General features: G+C 40.6%; 2 protein-coding genes across 2 annotated transcripts in view; one reads left to right on the top strand and one right to left on the bottom strand.

Moving 5' to 3' along the window:
- Nucleotides 1-4,563: 4,563 nt before the first annotated feature.
- Nucleotides 4,564-16,467, top strand: LOC109974502 (1-phosphatidylinositol 4,5-bisphosphate phosphodiesterase zeta-1-like). Its single transcript, XM_020624714.1, has 12 exons — nt 4,564-4,693; nt 6,064-6,265; nt 7,516-7,717; nt 8,546-8,690; nt 8,963-9,115; nt 10,564-10,746; nt 10,892-11,048; nt 11,903-12,019; nt 13,505-13,677; nt 15,250-15,376; nt 15,976-16,125; nt 16,371-16,467. The coding sequence occupies exons 2-12, from the start codon at nt 6,070-6,072 to the stop codon at nt 16,451-16,453; spliced, it is 1,686 nt and encodes a 561-aa protein (XP_020480370.1). The 5' UTR covers nt 4,564-4,693; nt 6,064-6,069; the 3' UTR covers nt 16,454-16,467.
- Nucleotides 16,468-17,878: 1,411 nt separating this feature from the next.
- Nucleotides 17,879-22,422, bottom strand: part of pik3c2g (phosphatidylinositol-4-phosphate 3-kinase catalytic subunit type 2 gamma) — a 17,463-nt gene continuing 12,919 nt past the window's right edge. Inside the window, 11 exon segments of the mRNA XM_020622291.1 lie at nt 17,879-18,055; nt 19,477-19,602; nt 19,720-19,799; nt 19,972-20,035; nt 20,142-20,241; nt 20,353-20,471; nt 21,277-21,445; nt 21,574-21,683; nt 21,782-21,938; nt 22,076-22,245; nt 22,364-22,419. Coding sequence (XP_020477947.1) covers nt 17,903-18,055; nt 19,477-19,602; nt 19,720-19,799; nt 19,972-20,035; nt 20,142-20,241; nt 20,353-20,471; nt 21,277-21,445; nt 21,574-21,683; nt 21,782-21,938; nt 22,076-22,245; nt 22,364-22,419 — 1,304 coding nt within the window. The 3' untranslated portion in view covers nt 17,879-17,902.

The raw sequence follows: 22,422 nt of genomic DNA, 5'->3' as shown, positions 1-22,422 counted from the left end.
CTAGATACAGCCCCTATTGGGCCTCCTCTATTCATTTCAGAGAATATGGATTCAGCAAAAAAAAAAAGAAGCTAAACAGCAGCATGACCAACTTCAGTGTGTGCCTCAAGAAATATCCCATCATTCCTAACACCTTGCAGAGTGTGCCTCCATAAAAATAGGACCAATGATGCTAAAACCCCATTAATTGCTTCTAGAGCCTCTGCAAAAGCTTATAATGCCAAAATTACATTTTTAGAGCCTTCTACTTTCACTAATGAGGCTTACAAGCTGAATGGGCCTTCCTTTTTCATAGCATCAAGGTTTGATATGTACTGTACTGTGTGTGAGCTTTGGCAGTGTGCTGAGAACATTCTCCATCTTTTTATAGCATGTTGACTGAACCATTCTTTTCCTGATGTACAGTAGTGTTTTTCATTTGCAACATTTCACAAGTATGTTTAATATAAATATTTCTTTGTTAGGCTGGTTAAATAAAAATATAATCCCGTCAACACTGTGTTTCCTTGGCTACTGCAGATTTGCTGCATATGAATGTGAATGCTAGAAGACGGAGTTGCAAAAGACTATTATAACCCACGCAGATACACTTACACACAATGCTAATCTCCACCATGAATGCATGCTTCCACCACATGCATGTATAAAAACACAGGCAGAATCATAAGTAAACAACCCCAAACAGTTCTAACGTGCTGCGGAGTATAAGCTGTAGAAGATGAAAATCACATTTTTATGTCTGCATTTATTTCGGTTAATATTGGCACATAAATTAGTTGGGAGGATGAAGAAGCTATGTGAACCATGTTAGAAAGCTAAATGGTCCAATTTTCCCTCTCAGGCAAAGACACATCCTTCACATCATTCTTGGCTATACACCAGTTAATCTCCCATGGCTATTATGGGGTAAGATGGCACAGAAAATGAGGATTTGCAATTTGTTGGGAATCACTGTGCATTTGCTGGGATCAGCTCGAGTTAAAACACCTGTCAGAAAAGGTTTGACAATATTGGTATAATTTGTAACAGCAGTAATTAAATTAGCAGTCTTAGCATAGCATAGTAGTCCTTTCAATTTATAGCTAAACTCCTCTACATAAACAAAGTGTAGTCCAAATTATTATATGTAGTTCAGTTTAAGTGTCTTGAGAGTCTTTTGACAAATTACAAAGCAATATAATGAGAAAAAAAAGTGTGACAGCTCTTCAGAAAGTTACAGTACAGGTAGCTGTGTCAGCTTTTAAGCATTTCTACATGTTGCCAAAAGAGACAAAAGCTGATAAGACCGGGCAAAAAGAGAGAATAGTAGCATAATGTGAGATTTGCCATAATAATCCTGTGAATTGTCTGTGTTGTATCCATATAAGTCAGATGTTCTGGTATTTCGTCACACTGATTCTGTTTAGTTGGAACATGTGTTTGCTGGATGTGGCAGGCCTGTCACAACATGCAGGCACTTGCATACAGCAGGCATCTATCATCATTGTTACACATTCCTTAGGATGGATCTAGATTTACAGTGCATGATAGTCTCCTGAGCAAAATAAAGAATAAACATCTCTGTCTTTGACTCACTGATTTCCCTTGGCAGTGATCTCTCCTAAAAAAAAAACAAAAAAAACTTCCTGCCTCTCTCAACACACCAGCACTGTCAGAGGACGATGACTCTGATGCCTCAGCAACATGCATGCTGCTAAATGGTGATCTTCTCCAACAGATGGCCATTTGCTCAGGGCTATAGCAACACTCATAGAAAGGAATAGCAAGAATACTAAGCAGCTGTGGATTTTGATTCATTTTTCAGATTCCACAGCCTTCAAATTATTCCCCCCAATTTTTAATCTTTGAGATAAACTCCTTTGTTTTACAGTTAGAAAATTTTTCTAAACTGCTCTGTTTTCAGCAAGTTGCCCCAAACTGAAGCAAATCTGACACAGTTGTTAGAACCCCAAGGGAAAGTGAGCAAATAAAGTGATTGTTCACAATAATGACCCATCATCGTTATCTTTCTCACTCAGCTGGTAATGAACTTTGCCTCTGCCAGCATGCAGCATGTGTGTGTGTGTGTGTGTGTGTGTATGCTGCATGTGTGGATGATAATTTCTGCTTATGGTGGAGATAAAGACTGTGTTTATATAAGTGTAAGTGCATTTGTGTCGGTCATATGGATATCAAATGTTCAGCTGCTATACGATTTTGAGCATAACTATGCGACAGGTGATAAAGAGCCTGATCACAACTTTGTATTCTAACATTCATCTTCATAAGCAAGTAACAAGCAGTAGCAAATATATTTGGTATATAACATAGACTGGACTATATTATTATATAATCAACATAACAAATATTTATATGAAAAGTTTCTGTAAAATGTGCACTGCTAAAGCAAAACAGAATATATCTGCAAAATGTGCACTATCACCATATAAGGTCAAGGTCAAGGTCAAAGTGTTTATTTGTCATATGCTCAGTTAGGAAACGTGTTTCCCTGTACGGTGAAATTCTTACTTTGCTGTCCACATGAATGCCACACAATACAAGTGAGATATAAGGTAGATGAGCAATAACACAAATCTAAATAGGCAGTAAAATCACAAATCTAAGGCACTTTAAAGCAGCAAGTGAAGGAAGCAAATAAAAATACAACAAGAACACAATATAATGCAGAAAGAATGTATGCTATGTGGGAGCCGTGAAGTGCAAATACTCAGCAGTGAGTGTGCAATTATGCATGTGCAAAATGAGAATGTAAACAGTACAGATGGAATTACATGAGGCAGATCCTGAGTCAGCTGTTTAGGAGTCTGATGGCAGTCGGAAAAAAAGGAGTTTTTCAGTCTAGAAGTCCTGCATTTCACACTTCTGAGCCTCCGACCGGAGGGTAGGGGTATGAACAGTCCGTGCTGGGGGTGGGTGGGGTCAAACAAATTATAACTCACAGGTGTATACTACAAGTAGCACATTGTTAAGATAAGGTTTAGGGAAAAACCATGGTTTTCATTAAATATTAAGATAACATGATTTGGAAATTACATGTGTTGACATTTCATTATATACAGAAACAAAAATATTGGTAGTTTAAATGACAGCCTGGACAGGATGTCTTGGGTCTCAGTTCCACTGTCCAGTGCTTTACACGAATGACCACCTCCTCTATCTGACTTCTCTATGGTACAAGACTGACAAAAAAAATGCATATTTGGTCAAGACAGTTGCTAGCAAATGAATACATTTTGTAGGCCACCGGTTTGCTAGAGGATGTGCAACAGTACATCACACTGTGAGACAAAAAAAAGAGTAATTAAATTTTCGCACAATGAGGAGCACGGATGGTGCAGCAACACGCTGGTACATCTGAGCTCCACATTTAATGTTGCACTCTGACATACACACAAACACATACAGGCTGCTGCTGTTTTATTCCCCACGGAACCTCCAGTGTGCACAGATATACATAAGCATAGAAGTAAAAAGTGACAGCTACATACACAAGCACACCCTTCTCCCAAATGAGTCCAACTAACAGACCGTGGAGAGGGAGGTGCAGTGATGCAGAGACAGGGGTTGTGTACAGGGCTTCATGCTCACTGCCTGGGAATTATCACATCAAACTTGTATGCCCAATGGTTCTGACAGGCACAAGGCCAAACCACTGTGTCCTGGTGTAGACAGGAAGGACTCTGATGCACTATGACTATTGTTGTCCTCCTATGATTCACACCACACCAATAACATTCAGATTTACACAGACAACGAGAGAGGAAGGTCTTGTCAAACACATTAAAACAACCAACACAGTCAGTTCAGTGAGTTTTGCATAGGCGGGTTTTCATGATGTATTAACATTCTCATCCACTGTGGCTTTGACATTTTGAAGAAATAAAAAGCCTACCACTGAAATCAGTCTGTGGTGCTCTGTAGACTCAGCTTTTATTTGCATGATGTGTTCAGTCAGCAGCTCAGCGCACCCTGCAGCACTTCATAAGCAAGAAGTCATTTTGGCCAGATGAGATGGTGAAGTAGGGCGCTCTCAAAGAGCTCATGCATTTGCAAAGCCTCCACCATGAGCTGTTTAAATTACACTTGCTTTGCTGTTGCCTTCACACACACACACACACACACACACACACACACACACACACACACACACACACACACATATAATTTGAAGAATTGGTCCTGTTGTCTCCATTACTGACAGATTTTGTTGGACATATTGTTATGTAGACTGTGGTTGACTCCAGTAATATATAATCTTGCTGTTCTGCTTGTGTGCCAGTGAGCAGCTCAGACCAAGAGAGACATACAACCATGGCAGCAGAGAAAAAATAAAGAATGATCAGCATTTAATTGTCTTTAAAAAAGTTATTTCTTCACATTTCCTATTTTGGCCACATTGTACCATCATATCAACCACTCATGTCTGAAAAATGAGAGGAGACAAACACAGGGTGAGTTTTAAACTTCCTCTGCTATATCTCCAAGAAAATTGTGCCAAATAATTCAGTTTTTTTTAACACAACATACCCATAGAATCAAAATGTTTTGTCACCATGGCAACAACTTTGTGTACTTCCCAAGCGACCTGCAGAAAAATAGTGAAATTATTTGGAGTATTTTTATACTTTGCTGATTTCCTGTTTGGTTCCTAAATACCTATATTGCATGCACTCAGAGACCACTCGTATTTAAGGTAGGCTGCTGTTTACATGATGTTTTATTGAGTTTCGAGGAAACATTCAGCAATTCAGTCCCACTAGAGCTGCATTTAGCTAAGTCCCTACTCAGTAATGTTTTACTGACTGGAAAATATCAGTGTAATATGAGAATGATTTATCCACATCATATTTAAAGGGCCCATGGCATGGTTTTCTTTGTTTTTGATTTATCTACACAGTGAATTATCATCTTAGACATGACCTAAAGCTAAAACAATTAGGTGTTTGTATGTTCTAGTATTTCTATGTAGAAGCAACTCGGTTTATACAAGTCTTGCAAACTCTTGCTCGTGAGACTTTTTTTCTACCAAAATAAAGTATTGAATGATAGTTCATGTACTGCGCTTTACCTATCCATGGAGGAAACATTCATATTAATTAATGCTGTCACGGTTCGCTGTGCTGTCCACTTGCAACACAACACCCGCAGCAGGAGCTGTGCACATTCACAAGCTGTCCTCTCGTTTTAAGGAAGAGGCTTTTAGGCTCTCTGATTTCCAAACAATTACAAACTATTTGGAGTTATGAGGAGTGCCAAACTAATCTAGAGGTACCCAAGATTAAACATTAAATGGCTCGAAATGAGCTAAATGAGCACACCCTGGGCACTTTAAGATTTGTGACTTTTCTTGTGTTAATGGCCAGCTGTTAGCTGTGTTACACACAATACACCACTTTACATGGATCTTTTGGTTTAGATAGTTACATCAGAAAAGGTTAATGAAGCTGTTTGATTTGTGAGGGATCACACTGACGGATGCAGCAGGAGAGCAGCCCACTGCAGGGTACCCAGTGACAGCACTGGCTTAGGCATATGTCTGAACTCTGAAGGGCTGCAAACAGAGAGATGAAACGCATATGTAGAGAGAGACACATGCACAAACAGAGAGTCACAAACTCTTTTGTCTCACTGAGAGAAAGAAATGACAAGGAGAGGAAAGGGACTAAAAAGGGACCATCACAGACACTGTGTTAGTATTTCATGGAAGACACAAGGAGAGGAGCGAGGTTGGAAGGTGAGAGAATTGGAGAATGTTGTGCAGAGTGAACAACCTGACTTCTTTTTTTAATCCTGTCTCACGCAGAGCTTGAAAAAGTAATTTAATTTTAACAGTGAGCTCAGGTGAGATAAATGCTAGGATTCATTTAAGGGTTGGTATTTGTAGTCAGTAGTTCTTGCAGAGAACCACGTTGACTAATAAATTACTAGTAGTTGCATACTGTTTTCAGAATTGCAAGCCGATTCCTCTCAAGTTAAGGAGCTTTCAGATTTCACAAAGAAACTATAGAACAACATCCCAGGACAAACATCAAGAGATTAAGAGGTTATAATGATTGTGTGCAGGGCAAGATGAAAAAACACAAGACCCCTTTTTCCAGAAGAGTTGAAATCCAGGATCTGTACCAGTCTTACACCGGCACCTCAGGTCAGACTACTATGCCTGCCTGCATCCTCCTCAGGTTCCTCCACAAGGAGCAGATGGAACTCTCAGCAAACGAGGAGATGGCAGAGAGTCTGATTGACAGATATGAGATTGAAGAGACAGGTGAGTGAAGGGAGAGCAGTGGACCATGTCAGACTGCTTGCTACTCCTTGCTATGGATAAAAATTACTCTGTTCTTTAAAGTCTTAGGCTTTGTTACGTAATGATACTAATTTAGTTATAACAGAAGTCCAGGCCTAAGCTGCAGCGTTGCCTGACTGACAGATCTGCTGTTAACTCAGAGGCAGGCAGCTGGATTTATGGAGGAAAACGGAAGCGCTAGGCACGCGAGTGAACTAGTAGACCAGATGTCTAGAGCCCAGTGCACTGAAGGCTAATTCATACCATCACAAACAGCACAACAAGAAAAAGAACAACACAAAGCTCACAACTAGTCTGTGTTGCAGATAAATAGAAGGCCTCACTTTGTGGTATAGTCCTTGAGTAAGAAAGGTCTTCAAGGTAATTAAGTCACACAATGTCAGATTGTATGACTAAGAATGCAGCTTTGCAAAGAGAGCGTCTGGTATGATGTTATTAAGCAATACATCCAGACATGAAAGAGGATAAAACATTAAAGTCTGGAAAGATTCAACATCAGCAAATCCAGTGCATTCTACCTCTTACCACAAGTCAGTAATTACTATGATCTTAACTTTTTATTTTGTAATACAAACACTGAGTAACCAGAAAAAGAAGACCTTACACAACCAATAAGAACCATTTACATCAGCCCTGCAGGAAAGCCTGCCCTCATAATGTTCTGTTTTGTCAGGATTGGGCCAGAAAGGTGTTGATTTTATTTTGCAAATGTGTATACTTCAGTGATCATGTTGAATTAGACTGTGTTATACTATACATTAACCATTTGATGGGGTGTCATAAAATTTGGTACAGACATGTATGGCACTCAAAGGATGAATTACTTTCATGATACCTCAACTTTTATTCTACTGCCATAAGAAGTTCCAGTGTTTGGTTTCAGTACCTGCAAAACCAAGGACACAGCCACCAGCTTCAGCCATATTTGTGTTTTGTGCTAATTACTAAATAACATGCTAAACTATGACCATGGTAAACACTAACATCAGCATTTTAACTTTTCTATTGTGGATATATTGGCTAACAATTCCATTTAGCTCAAAGCATTACTGCAGCTGTACGATGGTTATTAATTTGGTGGCAGCATTAGGAACAGGACTTCTGCTTAACCTGGACACTGTACTTTTAAAAAACTTTTTTCTGCAGTTGATAAAAGAACTGATGCTGCCTATGACTGTCACTGACAGAGTGCTACACTCTTTTTCTTTCAGCCAGAAAAAGCAGGTCCATGACATTCGAAGGATTTTTCAGGTACATGGAGTCCAAGGACTGCTGTGTGTTCAACCAGGCCCACACATTGGTGTACCAAGACATGGACCAGCCTCTCACCAGTTATTTCATCTCCTCATCACACAACACCTACTTGACTGGAGATCAGCTAGTAGGAAAAAGCCATCTGGATGCCTATGTTTGGTAGGAAGTGCAGTATATACAGTACAGCTTGCGCTTTTCATGATACAGCACTTCAGAAATCCATATTTCATTAATCTGCTAAACAAAACAAATAATAAGGCCAATTTAAATACAAGTTAGCTCTGATACATCTTATGTACCTCATCTCTCCAAGTTCTCCCCTCCAAACCTACATGCATAGTATCTGGATACTCTCTTTTCCTCTCATTTCATTGACCCACTCATGAGCTGAGGCAGACGGTGAAACTGCTGTGTACCTTTTATAGGACAATGGAAGTGATTAGAAAAGGTGCTGATGGTGGCAGAAGTGCTATATTTATGGTCCCTGTGGAAGTGCTGAGCACCCTGGTAAGCTGGTGGAGTGGAACCCTCCAACCCAGTAGCCTGGAAGCTCTGGTTTTCTTAGATAATGAAAGAGTCATCTGGAGAGGACAACAAAGCGGCAGGAGTAGAAGGTGGCTTTTAGAAATCTCTTTAGCTCACAGTTGGGTGTAGAAATGAAAAAAAACAAATTAATTTGTTTTGTAAAGAAAGACGTGATTCACATCAGGCTGTGGTGTGAAACATGGGGTACATTCCTTTAATCACACCCATGTTTATCTCATATCTCTTCCCTGCATCTGAACATATGGAGGCATTCAAGGAAACTTGTAAACCTTGTCATATTCCATCCTTGTGTTTTGACTTGTGAATAGGCTGTGTTTGGAAAGGAAATAGGTCGGTTTGTGCCACACAGTACATTACACAATACAGTAATAATGTTGCCACAGCACAGTATGTGTGTATTTGTCTCTATATGTATACATTTTGTATGTGTGTGTGTCACAGTGCTTTGAGAAAATGCTGCCGCTGTCTGGAGATTGACTGCTGGGATGGGCCGGATATGGAGCCTGTAGTCTACCATGGCTACACCCTAACCACTAAAATACTCTTTAAGGATGTCATCACCACTGTGGAGCAGCATGCCTTTGAGGTAACACCATATAATATGTTACACTGATGTGTGGTGGTGCCCCAGACACCCAAGACTTCCTATTAAACTGCAATCACTCGACAAATATCTCTAATAGTAAAGCTTTGCTTGCAAGTTGTCTTTGACCTTCTCTGTGATGTGTCTGGAGACACTGTAGACAGAGCTATATAGTCCATCCAAGTTGATGCTAATCATTTGTAATAAAGATTGAATCATGATGTTTTTGTGTGTGTGTGTGTGTGTGTGTGTGTGTGTGATTATTTTTTTGACAGATGTCTGTTTACCCAGTGATCCTGTCATTGGAAAACCATTGCTCCCAGGAGCAGCAGGAGATCATGGCCCAGTACCTTATTTCCATCCTGGGGGACAAGCTGCTGAGAACTCCCTTGGATCGCCAAACCACAGGAAACCTCCCAAGTCCAAATGTAAGAGAACCTGAGTGGTAAATCAGAAGTAGAATCTGTGTTACAGTGAATGTCAGAGCTGCCCGTGCAGTCAGAAGAATGTGAGTGTTTGCATGTACATGTCCTCATTGTTTGTCACAGCAGGGTCTCATTAGTCTCCTGAGGCTTCCTGTGCCTCTCTTCTGCACTAGGACATAGGGTAGATGGACATCTGCATGTGCAAGCCTCTTCAGTCTCTCAGAAAGTCACAAAATCTAGTGTGATGTAATTGATCCTGAGAAGTGTCAATCATTTAAATGTGCCAAGGAACTCGAGTTGTTTATTTAGATAACCCTGTCTGGGTTCTAACTTCTCCATTGAAAGCATCTGCCTCCACCAAAGACTGGAGCGACTTGCCTGACAGATACAGGTACAGACACGCCAGCTCCGCTGATCACTGAGTGTGACAAGGAGGATGAAGGGTAGATGTGCCGTTTTGCCAGGGTTTCTACCAATTTGGAATGTACTGCAAAAAATGAGCTGTGTTTTATGTTAAGTGTGCATGAGATTTTTTTTTTCTCTCCCTAATGTTTTTTATTTTTATGACTCAGGAAGTGAAGGCTTACATCAGAGCCTCAGTGCTAATGGTTTCATCTCGATTCTTAACCTTGAGCACTGATTCAAAGTTCATATGTCACATTTATACAGCTTCACACCCAAGATACCATCCGGTTATGAAAATGGAACAATATGAATTGTTCATTACTTTAATACCTTTTAAATTAGTTTACCAAGGTGTCATATCCACAGTAAGGCTCTTTCTATTAAATTCATTATCATTAATTAGAAATGAGCCATCGTTCATTAAGAAATTATTCCTTAATTTTATTCTATTTTTACAGTAAATGTGAGGAAACATTGTCTTTGAGAACCTGTAATGATATCTTAAATTACAGTGCAGTGCCAAAAGATGCTCTGAAGCTTATAATTTTCATACTGTATGGACTTTTACAGGTTGTTAATGTTGGCAGATCTGTAATTATTTTGCATATTTTGTCTATGGCTCCAGTATGTGTGACACCGGTAGGTGGACTTCCTGGCATGTGGTTAACCACGGAGCTGCTTCCAAATCAACACCATAATGTTTTTACTTTTAGCGTATTGCTGCTCATTTGCATCAAGAGACCTTCAGAGTACTAACAGATCTGGAGCCAGGAGCAGATGTGCAATTCACTGATTCAGTTCACCTGCTGCTTTCTGCTCCTTTGCACTTCTTCTCTATGCACCGATGTGGATGTGAGAGACTCTTTGAAGAAATCAGAGGCGGTGGGATGTGCAAAATGAACATTTTGATGTTTGTGTGCTAAGTTTGAGTAAACACACACAGTATATGTCCTGGCATGTGTGAATCCATACTCTCGCTCTCTCTCTCTCTCTCTGTGTGTGTGTGTGTGTGTGTGTGTGTGTGTGTGTGTGTGTGTGTATGCCAGGACTTGAAGTATAAGATTCTCATCAAGAATAAAAAGCTAAAGCCCCAGATTAAGACTGAGGATGCAGCAGGGACAGAGGCAGAGGAGAGTGTAGATGAGAGCCAGGATGATGATGAGGAGGATGAAGACTATCAAAACACAGCAAAGTGCTGCTCTCCCAGAAAGGCAGGGCCAAAGAAAAAAGTAAGTCAGGGCTTTTCATGTCCAGTTTAAATCATATTTCTCATGACATTTTGAATGGAAACAAAAGGTAAAGGCTTAGTCCTGAAGTTATTGGAATGTGTGCTGTTCTCAGTTTGTCTTTTTCTGTCCCTAACATTATGAATAGGAGGAGAAGGTGATGTTGAGCAAGGCTCTGTCTGACCTAGTCGTATACACCAGGTCTGTAAAGTTCATCAGCTTCAGTTATGCTAGGCATTGTCAGAACTATGATGAGAACACATCTATGGCAGAGAAGAAGGCTCATAAGCTAGCAAAAGCCACAGGTAAAGTGTCATTCATTGCTTTAGAATCATGGGAAAAGGGATGGAATCTTGATATTGAATTAATCAAGACTGTATATAATTAATTGTAAATATAATAAAATGTCTGATTAGTGCAGCAGATCCATGCGATTTATAGTTGCACTGAGCTCAGAGAGAAGGTTCCCCCATATCCACTTTGGACCATAAATGCAATTATAAGCAAAGCCATAAGCCACAATAGTAGTGAGAGCATGACACATACGACATAGGGGAGTAATTTTCTGGGAATCAAACACATAGGCACAAGACCAGAAATGTGCCTTATAGATTCCCCGTTTGGGAACTGAAGACAGCACAGAGTTAAACTGCCAACGCACTGCTATGCGCCGGCAGGCTGGACAAACCGGGGGGGGTAGGGAAATGAAATGGGTTTGTGTTTATGGACTCTCCAGACACACAACCATATTATGAGCTGGTGGGCTTGGTAGGTAGAGACCATGAACCGTCTCCACCACAGTGGAGCTGTAAAAACCTTTCTTGTGAAGCCCGCAGGGGAAACAGCACAGCATTGGCACGAACACACACAGGCTGTCATTTGGTTAGGTTCTTTTAGTACATCCACAATGAGGATAATTATAAGAGTATGAAACCCTGATTTGACATTAAGCTAATAATGTGTACATCTTACTATGTATGATTTATTTGATACAATTAAAAGTCATTCCCTCACAGTCATTGTTAGTGAGTCAAGTTGTTAGGCTAAAATGTACAGGATGTGGGGGGTGACATCTGCATCTGAGTCACCAAACATCCTCATTAAGGAGTGTGTGTCAGAGGAGACATCTGACCTTTGTGTTGTGTGTCCTCCCTTTCAGGTGCAGATTTTGTTCGGCATAACCAGAATTTTCTCAGCAGGATTTACCCGGCAGGCTCAAGGACCTCTTCATCCAACTACAACCCTCAGGAGTTTTGGAACATCGGCTCACAACTCGGTGAGTCGTCGAGACCAAGAACATGCCTGGCCAAAATAGGACACACTCACGGCACAGTCCATGTGCACAAATAAGATGAGTAAAATTTCATGCACATGCCCACAAACATTTAAAAAAAACCTACATTTATTTTGGCACAGGAATCTGAAAAGTATTTCATAACTTAGCAAACAATGCAGATGTTTATAAATTCAAGTTATTAAAGATTTCAATTTATGTTTAAATGGCTAATAAAGGCTCTTAAAGAAATACAAAATATGTCATCTTAAAAAGGTGTGCTGACATTTTCCTTTTCTTGCCAACTATGTTTTTGTTTTGGTTGACATTAAAACCCTGAAAACATCAATTTAAAAAAAGAATCCATTAATTCTTTCAGTCTGCAGTTTTAAAAGGAATCAAAAGGTTTTCAGCACACACTGAACAACCTGCACAATTCATTTCAAGCAGAAACAAAAGGAAATGCAGGCTGAAAACGCCAGCTGACCAAGCGCCCTGTTGATGAGTGATGAAAGGAGCACGTCATCTCCTGGCTCTTATCACACCTATTTGGGGTCACAGCTGTTGTACAGTTATTGTTTTAGAGTCAAAGGTGAACACTTGGATTAACTCCATGCCATAAACCTGTGCGTCACGGTAGCAATGACCAAGAGAAATCTCACTTTACTTCAATAAATCATGCATAAACGTTATGCCGTCAAACTCGATGTGTGATTTACCCGTGAGCGTAAAGACACAGCCCTGTTCTGTTTGGCGCTGTCGTGGCCAGTGTTCCTGTAACTGCAACTGTCTTCTCACATTTTCTTCATCCATCACTGTCGCTCAGTCAGCCACCCACCGAGTCTGACATGGAGCCCCGCTGATTGCTGAGCAGACTGTCTACGTGCTGTGGTGACAGCTATGCAGATGGTGATCGGCACTTTTCACAGTTGCACGAGACTGCAGTAAAATGCTGCAGCCTGGATGGATCAATTACAGTTGGATGAGAACAACATCCACTTGGCCCCTCTGACACACAGTATAGGAAAAGATGCATTGCAGTGTGTTGGTTAAAAGGTGCTTTCCTGAATTACTCTGTTATTGCAGGTTGACTAGTGATTTATGTCCAGCCAGCTAGAGATGTCTGCTTCTGTCTTTATCTGGAAATCTATTCACCTCTTAAATGTGAGGTCATTGATAATGCTGGCTATGTGCTGCCCACATGCCTATACACTTTGCACTGCAGAATAACCCCATACACATGCACTTATTGCATCCAATTTTAAATGCCTCCCTGATGCAATTGTGGACACATTTCAAATCATTATATATTTTAGCTTCATCCTGCAGAATGAACAAGAGATTCAGAAAGCAGGACAATAATTTCATGCAGCTTGCTTTATTTTAACAAGCATTAGGAAATCTCAGTTTTGTTCCTTCACATTCTCTTTTGCATTGCGCTGTGGCTCCTTGTTAATTTTCCCAGCCTCATTCCATTGTGTTTTGCAGTGGCCCTCAATTTCCAGTCTCTGGGCTTACCTATGGACCTTAATGATGGCCGTTTCCAGGACAACGGGGGCTGTGGCTATGTCCTGAAGCCAGCAGTGCTCATGTCCAGTCAGAAGAGCTTTGATCCCAGCTGCAACCAGCACAGCCTGAAACACACACACCTGCTGCTCAAGGTACAGCTATGGAGCATAGGCGCTGGATTTCTGGATTAAAGTGTAATGTTACAGGACTGTTTGTGTACGTGTGTGCTTTACGTGCAGCTATGTGAGTGCCTATGCCTTGCAATCTAGGACATTGTGTTGTGAAACTCCTCTTTATCTTTGCCTCCTGATGAAATAATGTAAAACTCCCTGAGTGTGTCTGTGTTTAATTAGATTATCTCCCTCTGAAAGTAAAGGGAAATGAGAGAGAGGGGGGATTTAATGCAATTAGACCCAAGGACCAATTAATAAATTATCTCTTTGATATTACTTTAAGCATCTTGGGCGACAGCAATAGCAGCACTTGTGATGTATATTATCAAAGCCCTATAGCAAAGGATGAATGAACAACAGTTTACTCTTAGGAGTAGAAATTAATGGTGGGACTCAAGAGATATCTGCAGCTTTGTACAGCGGTAACAATATGTGGAATTGCCTGAGATCACATAAGACACAGACACTTATTGCTGAGGAGTGAGACAAGGAAATATCATAGTTATTCTATTGGAATCGATCTCGAGAACAGCTATCAATCATAGTGAGTATGTGTCTTGAACAGTCAGTTTGTCCAGATTACAAAAATGCTTTAGTGGTGTGTTACCATGCAAAATGTTTTGGTTGCTGTATCCGGTTGTGGGCCTTTGGTTTTTTTTCCCTCAGGCAGTATAGTAACTGTACTAAATGCAACCAGTTATACTGTACCTGTTATAGAATTTCCATCATACCTAAGTCCCATCACACCTTTATCAAACCTTGCTACGCTGTACCTCTGATGAAGGAAGTGTGACATGTCACAAGGATGTATAGAATATAAACAAAAGCACATCAGACACTGGCTTCTAAAAGAATGTGCACACACTGTTGTGTTTTTTATGCACTGGAAAAAACCATACATTTATTTATTCACATCGTCACTGTGCAATATCTGATCACTTCAGGGAAAATTCTGCAGTCTTTGCTCAGCTCAGTGGAAATCAGAGCCATGTGTAGAATTCAGTGTTGCAACTTGGTAGGGTTGGGGGGGTTCAGTCTTTCAACATTTAAATTATTTGCTTGTGAAAATAATATTTCCCCCTGAGCATTCGTGAGTCTATTTAGCATAAATCCATAAGCAACTACAGCATAAGCAATGTTCTTGTTTTATTGTAACAAATCTTCATAAAATGCTCCAACTGCTATTTATGCACTCAGAAGTATGCACCCTTGTTACTAGGAAGAAGCATAACACATGGTATTTTTGGAGAGCAAAGGGGCTGCAATTTTGGACCAGACACTGTAAAGCTCCTTCAGTGCCAAGGCAGGGCATGTCATGATAAGTGCATGTAGATTTGTTTTTGATCAGGGCCAGGGAAGGGAAGGCTCAGAGTCAGAGGACTGCAGATAAGCCTGCCTTTCAGCACACTAGTGTAATTATAGCCCTCTCTCCTCTCATTTTCTCTGTTCTGACTCTCTTTTATATTTACCGTCTACCCCTGGTTTAAATGACATTCTTATACAGTACATCCCTTCTGTGACCTTCCATACCATGTCTCTGTGTACCTACAGGTGATCAGTGGGTCCAACTTACCTGTCCCCAGCAGTGGTAAAGCTCTGGACCCCTTTGTCACAGTAGGAATTAATGGGCTTCCTTCCGACTCCTGCAAAAAAAGCACGCATACTGTCAAAAACAACTGTAAGTACTACAACACAAACCATGATTTTCTCTATCTTTTGTAGAATGATAAGCCGGGTCTTATATTTACTACTCAGAACAGTCATCAGGCTTTTAAATGTGGAAGCTAATCCCACCAATATTGAGGCTTTTGACAGACTTCTAATCAGCTGATGCTCCCCTCTAAGCATGAAGATTTGGTGCCTACGTTTTTAAATAATGGCAGCAAGAAAATGAACTTGAGAGCAAAACATAATTGATGGAATGTAGCAATTTGGTGCATCTGCTTAGATGAAACAAAGACAGGAAAAAAATTTAAATATTTTCACACTATGAAACAAAGTCACTGGTGAATATAAAATGAATTGGGATTTATATGAAAACACAGATGTAACAGAAGAACTTGAGCCAATTGCTTTAAAATCAGAAATGGGTTGAGAATTGTAACGAGATCTTTTGTGCGTTCTCTTTTCATTTGTCACTGCAGAACTGAACCCAAAAATAACACCGGTGATGTAACATCAGAATGATCAAGATACTATTGTGGGTCTGCTAATTACTTATTTAACTATTGATGCTTATTGATTCTAATGAAGTGCTTAATTCTGATTGCATTACAGCTCTGAGTCCTCACTGGGATGTTAACATGAACTTCATTATCAGTGTCCCTGAGCTTTGCCTCATCCGCTTCTGTGTCCGAGATCAGACCGGCCTTCTCAGCAGCGAGTTTGTGGGCCAGTACACTCTGCCCTTCACCAGCCTCCAAAAAGGTGAGCCATAGAGGCAGAAAGCCACATAGGGGGTGGGTGGTAGGAGGCAGATGAAGAGATGAATTACATAAGGTGACATTACATTTCCCAGCATTCAGTGTCAGCATTACTGAGGGTTTTGTCTTTGTTCGAGTTTGTTATGGAAATGAGCCCATGTGTCTGTACGATATTTACAGTATGCATTTAGTAACTATATATACACACACACATTTGTTCTCACGCCTACCTTCCTTCTCCACCTACAGGATACCGCTGGGTGCCTCTACGATCCAGAGACGGATGCAGCCTAGATCCAGCCTCCCTCTTCGTCTTCGTCTGGTATTCCTAAAGACTGTTCTCTGTACCAGACTTTCTCTCTCTCTTACACACACACACACACACACCTTGCCAACAGTCAGAGAAGCATGGCTAATACAGCAGCAACAAAATAAATAAATAAATAAAAGGCCCCATTTCCTCAGATATAAATACTATTTTATTGTCAGAAAATAGATGTGCTTTTTCCCCCCTACTGCCTGCTCTGTGTGCTGCAGCGGCAAAGACCAGAAGGTTCTAGCAGGGCTGAAAAGACTCTGTTAGAATCACTCAAGTGGTGGAGAAGTCCCCAGAGTGACATATTAGTTATTAGGGAATGAATAATTGATGCAGGGTTGATCGCACATTAGATCTTTCCCATCTGCAAGACACATCATTGTTTTTGGATTCGTCTATTCCAAAACAATAGAAGCAGTTCTTCTATTAGGGCTGAAACAGAGTGATGCCCAGATACATTAAACACTCTATGAACACTATGGAACCAGCATAGTCTACTATGAGACCCAGCAAGGAATAATGCACTGTAAATATTCACAAAGGTATACATAACTGAACCAAATCCAATGCTGGGAAGTCCATTTCTACCCTCGTTAATCATTTAATCCTATGAATGAAACAGAGGGGAGTATGAGTGTGCAGCCCTGTCAGGAGCAGGATCACACTCAGATAACATGAAGACCTGCTTTAGCCTAATAAGAGCAAATGTGTGTACCATATATGCATTTTCAGACGTATTTGTTTTGGCATACGAGTGTGTGTGCCTTTGCATGTTTGTACACGCATGTGCATATCTATTGAATGCCACTGATGGACAAGACAAAGGCTGGAGTGAGGGGGAGAGTGTTAACTCGGCCCCTCTGGCCAGAGATGCACAGTTGACATCCTACTCACACACTCATCTCCGTCTTCCTCACCCTCCCGTCTCCCACCTCCAATTCCACTGAGCAAGGACATCCAGTTGACACAGCCCAAAGGGACAAATGTGCTCACTCTGTCAGGCGGCTCCTAACATGACTGCATCACCTCCTCCTTAATCGGTCACATCAACATCTCAACCACATGTTTACAAGGTAAAGAACAAGTTCAAGTACAAATAAAAGTGCAAGCAGGATAATAAAAGTAATAATTTTCCCTTCATCCATGACCAAGGCTCTGTCTGAAAATCAGTCTTACTTAGCAAATATCCTTCATTTGTCTGACGTTTAAAATGCACAGCTTCTTTAAAACAGTAAACATTTGTACTCAGCTTTGTGCTATAACCTCATCCAAACACTACCCATCCACTGCCAGTGTTTTTAGCCCTGGAGTGAGGTCAAGTTGCATCTGATAAAAGGCAGCGCATAGTTCCTTGTTTCAGGTGAATGTTTCTCCCTCTAACAGTCTGAAAATTGTCTGAAGGGATCCTCCCCATCAGTGCAGCTGCACCCCCTACTGGCAGCAGGTGTGCGGTGCAGCTCTGAGGTCAGATTGCACAGTTCCCAAGGGGAAACCATTTCTCCTTGTCAAGCAACTCATCTTCCAGTTTAATGTTGGTTGCAGCCACAAAAGTCTTCTTGCTCTTCACTGTCACTTCCAGCACCATCCCATACAGCAGTGGGACATAACTGTACTCCAGCTGTGAACAGGAGGCAGATGTTGTGGTTATCAAACAGCCTTGCATTCAGGACATGCATGATGTAATTTTAAGGTACTTCTGGTGTATTGGTTTAGCTTTGATCTGACATTTCTGTTAAACTGTGGAACGGTTGGCATTTAGTCCGTCTATTTGACTCTGATAAAACCTATTTTTGCACCATAAAAAGGTAGTAAGAGGCTGTCAAGTATGGGGGAAGTATGCAGTCAGAGTCCCATGGGTTTAACACTCAAAGATCATATTAGACTCACACAGTGAGGAGAGTGGTGCTACAGGCAGGGCTCACATTAAAAGTCAACATGACACAAAATCATAAAGAATTAGTAGAGCTGAGGTGACAGCACATTATGTCCAGAGGGTTTGGATGTACAGAATAAGGAAATAATCCCACATCCTATTTCACTTAGAGTTTTGTATTTGTTACTTATCACACTGGGTTATTGTACTATACTCATTTTGTACACTAAGTTATATGGACTTACATTAATAGACCTGCAATAACTGATTTTATAGGTCACTTGGGGACTGTAGAAACAAACCGTGGACACAGCACTGACATTATTATCTACCAAATTAATATGGAAAACTTATTAGCAAACAGCAGCCTCATTATACATTCAACAGATAAGGAGCAACATACTCTATATTCCTATTTTAACTGTTTTGCTCTCCACTAACTCTTGGCAAAAATATCTGACTCATTAACTGCTCTGCTACAGTATGTTCACCAGCTAGGTGCTAATTTTGTCTGTCTGCTGTTTGGTGCTTAGCAGCACTACCTGCCAGTGCAATGGGTTTTAGAGCTTCTTCCACTGGAGATGGTTAAAACTACACAATGAGACTGGCGAGACTGAATAAAAAAATAATAATAATGTAAAACAAGACAAGCTGAAAGATGCTTAAATACTATGTAGAACTGAAGGGACAGCCGAGTTGATGATGCTGTCAAAAAAAGTGTCCCATTTTAAATAAAATGGACTTATACAGTATAGCAATTGAAGCCTTCTCAAAGCGCTTTCGCACTATTTACCTATTCACCCATTTGCACACACACAGCCACTGGGAGAAATGTGGCGTCAGTGTCAAGGACACCGACACATGGAATGGAGAAACCAGAAATCAAACCACCAACCCTCAGGTTAAGAAACAACTTGCTCTACCTCCTGAGCCACAGCCACCCCGGTATGCTACATTACATAGATACATACTGTACATTTTATATTACACAAAATCATTTATTCAATTTTTATTTTAAACATATGGACTATAGTGGCTTTAGGTTCTGGTCATCTAATGGAAAAAAAACTTGCCCAAATGAAACAATTACTCAGAATACCTCAGCTGGTTCCTTGCAAAAAACATGTTCGTACTGCATATAGATGATTGTCTAAAAGGTGATGTACCAATTCATTGAAGGTGGGGTTGTCATTGTTGCGAACCACCTTTGTCTTCTTTTTGGAGGACTGCTGAGGGTCTGGTCTCAGACGCGTGGTCACATAGGCGTCTGGATTAGAGCCATTTGCCTGCTTCTATAGAAAAGAAAAAAAGGGCCCAAAGTGACACACTGTCAGGTCACATTTATAATGTATGCTTTCCTTTTGCTTAATGCGTCAAACAATGTTGTAATCAGAGTGAAGCAAACTCACAATGTTCTTCAGGTGCTTTACCAAGACCGAGAGCTTACAGTTCGAGTAAGATATACACAGCTGGATTTGAGGTCTGGCTCCTGCAATATGTGAGCACATCATTACCAGGAAATCATAGCATAACATGTTTTATAGATGAATTATCAGAGCTTCCTAAAGACATCAATCTTAATGCCCACAATATTGCCTTCTTTTCATTTGAATCCATCTTTTTTCCATACACCTGCTTATTATTTAAGAGCAAAAAATTACCTGTCACCTCACTTTTTTGGACAGTGCTGGGGCCATCCAGGAATAAGCTGCACACATATTCATTCTGCAGGTGACAGAGTGAGGTAGGTTTGCAAGTTAGAGCTAGGCATCAAAAGAGGCCGCTGACAGAGGATCAGCCAGTGATGGAGAACATGACTAAAGATGCTTACTCCCTTGCAGGGTCCTTCAAAAAGCTGTTTCAGGTATTTATTTAGCAGAGACTTCATCTTCTTGGCTGGTGTAAATGACATCTTATACCATCTAGGAAACCTTTAAAGGCAAAAGAGTAAAGACATGCATCAAACTATGTCATTATTGAAACTATATGAGCAGTGCTTCAAAACCAAAAGGCCATGGATAGTTGGATGTTTTTTCACTCACTGAGGTAGCATAGATTCAATGAAGTATTTCTGCAGCTGCTTATGAATCAGCTCAAACTGCTCCAGTGTCTTCTCACTGGTCAGAAACCCATCATGAATGATGATTCTCAGGTCATACAGCTAGAAATCAAAAACAAAAAAATGTAGTTAATTAAACTGCAGGGTGTATAAATGACATGAAGCTGTAGGTAACCCAAGATTTACATTGAGGGTCCCAGACATGTAAACAATTCTGCAATCTAAACTCGGGTCTAAAAGGGTTTTATTTGCAGAATTTTCTGTTGTGGAAATTAACCGCAAACCACTTCTTTAACAGTTTCTACATTTTCCTTTATGAAAAGAAAAGTATTTCCCACAGTCCAAATTAAAAAGAAGATTGTGTGAAACTGTGAATTTGTTTATGCTCTCTACTAGCCCTTAGAAAATGAGAAAATTAAGAATTCCATCATGCTTGTATTTAATTAATCTACTGGGAAAGCCTTTATCTACACTACTGGACATATGTTAGTTCTTCCGCTTTGACTGATAATTTTCTCTGTTCTGCCAGCAAAGACTTTATCCTGACTTTTGGATGCCCATTCTGATCAAAGAGCAGAGAAAACCCAACAAGCACTAGGAACAGTCCTCAGTCAATTCTGGAGAGCGAGGGAAAGACTTTCAAAACAAAACAGTGCTACCTAGGAGTGACAGGAAACACATACACAAAAAGTCAGCTGTGTGCCAGGGGTTATTCCTCTTAGACAAAACGTCTGTGAACCTGCTGTCAGCTCCAGGTGTTTCATCAGCTTCAATGGCTATTAGGATCTAAAGCTTTGTGGTGCCTTAGGCAAAAGCTCTCAGTGACATCTTGTTATAAAAACAAACATAGAGGCTAACATTTTCTGTTTGAAATCACCAAAACACAAAGAAGAACATGCTGCCTCACCACTTCTTTTCCATTGATGGTGTATCCCTGGATGAAAGCTTCTTGGATGTTATTGCTGGGAGAGGGGATGCCATCCATTGTCAGCGGTTCTTGTTTTTTCCCTTGAGCCATGTTGTGTGTGAGGAAGTTAAACTTGACTGCAACACAGCCCATGCTCTCCTTGATCTTTCTGCATTGGGATGAATACAAACTTGTAAGCATCAAATTAATACAACTGCAGAATTAGAGTAGATATTTTGAACAATTTGTTTAGTTACAAAGACAGATTTATACAGTATTTGTGTGTTGCACAAATACTTTGTAAAGTAGGATGTGGCCTCCAGGTCTGTGTCATGAGGTCTGAGGTTGTTCCGGACATACTGCAGGTCATTGGTGTCTTTAAGCTCTGGCATTCATGCACATAGCATCTGGAAAGCACATTCACAGCATGAATGAACAGGTGTTACCTATATATTATTGTCTGTGCAGTTGTTACTGTGTTGGTGTTATGCAGTAAAGCTCTTACTAGCTCCAGCAAGCTGAGTATCAGGGCAGAGCGCTGTCGGATTATGTTATAAGCTTCACAGCAGAGCTCCACAAAGCGATGTAAGCGCTGAGGCTTCTGCCCCCCACCTGTGATGAAATGCTGCATCTCAGATGTAAAGATGAACGGTGACCGGTCCCTATTATAGTAGAAAGAGTGAGGGGGAAGTTCTTGTTAATTCACATTGACTTTATCCTTCTCTGGATATTCCTTGCTACTCAGACACAAACACTATTTTCATTTTCAAAATTGCTGGGTGCCTTTTTATTGACTTGCCTTTTAAAGCTTCCAAACTTCTGCGCATTGCCCATAATCTTGCCAAAGTCAATGTGGAACATGTGTCCACTGTGTTTCAACATGATGTTGTCATTGTGGCGGTCACATATTCCTAGGATGAATGTGGCCACACACCACCCTGCACACGAGTGGATGAAGTTCATCACAGCCTGCACATACACAGTGAGAGAATGTTACACAATGCAACAAAAAGACATAACAGCAGAAGTATATATTCAGGTACGGTCATACATAGTTAAGAATGGAAGATTTTGTACTGATCTTAACCTTTTCATAGTCATCCTTAGTTTTGTTCCACATGTGGAACCATTTCTCCAGTGTGTCTT

Source organism: Monopterus albus, unplaced genomic scaffold (assembly GCF_001952655.1).
Source record: "Monopterus albus unplaced genomic scaffold, M_albus_1.0 scaffold7.1, whole genome shotgun sequence".
Taxonomy (NCBI): Eukaryota; Metazoa; Chordata; class Actinopteri; order Synbranchiformes; family Synbranchidae; genus Monopterus; species Monopterus albus.
Note: the sequence above shows the minus strand (reverse complement) of the source record. Positions and strands in the feature narration are given on the sequence as shown.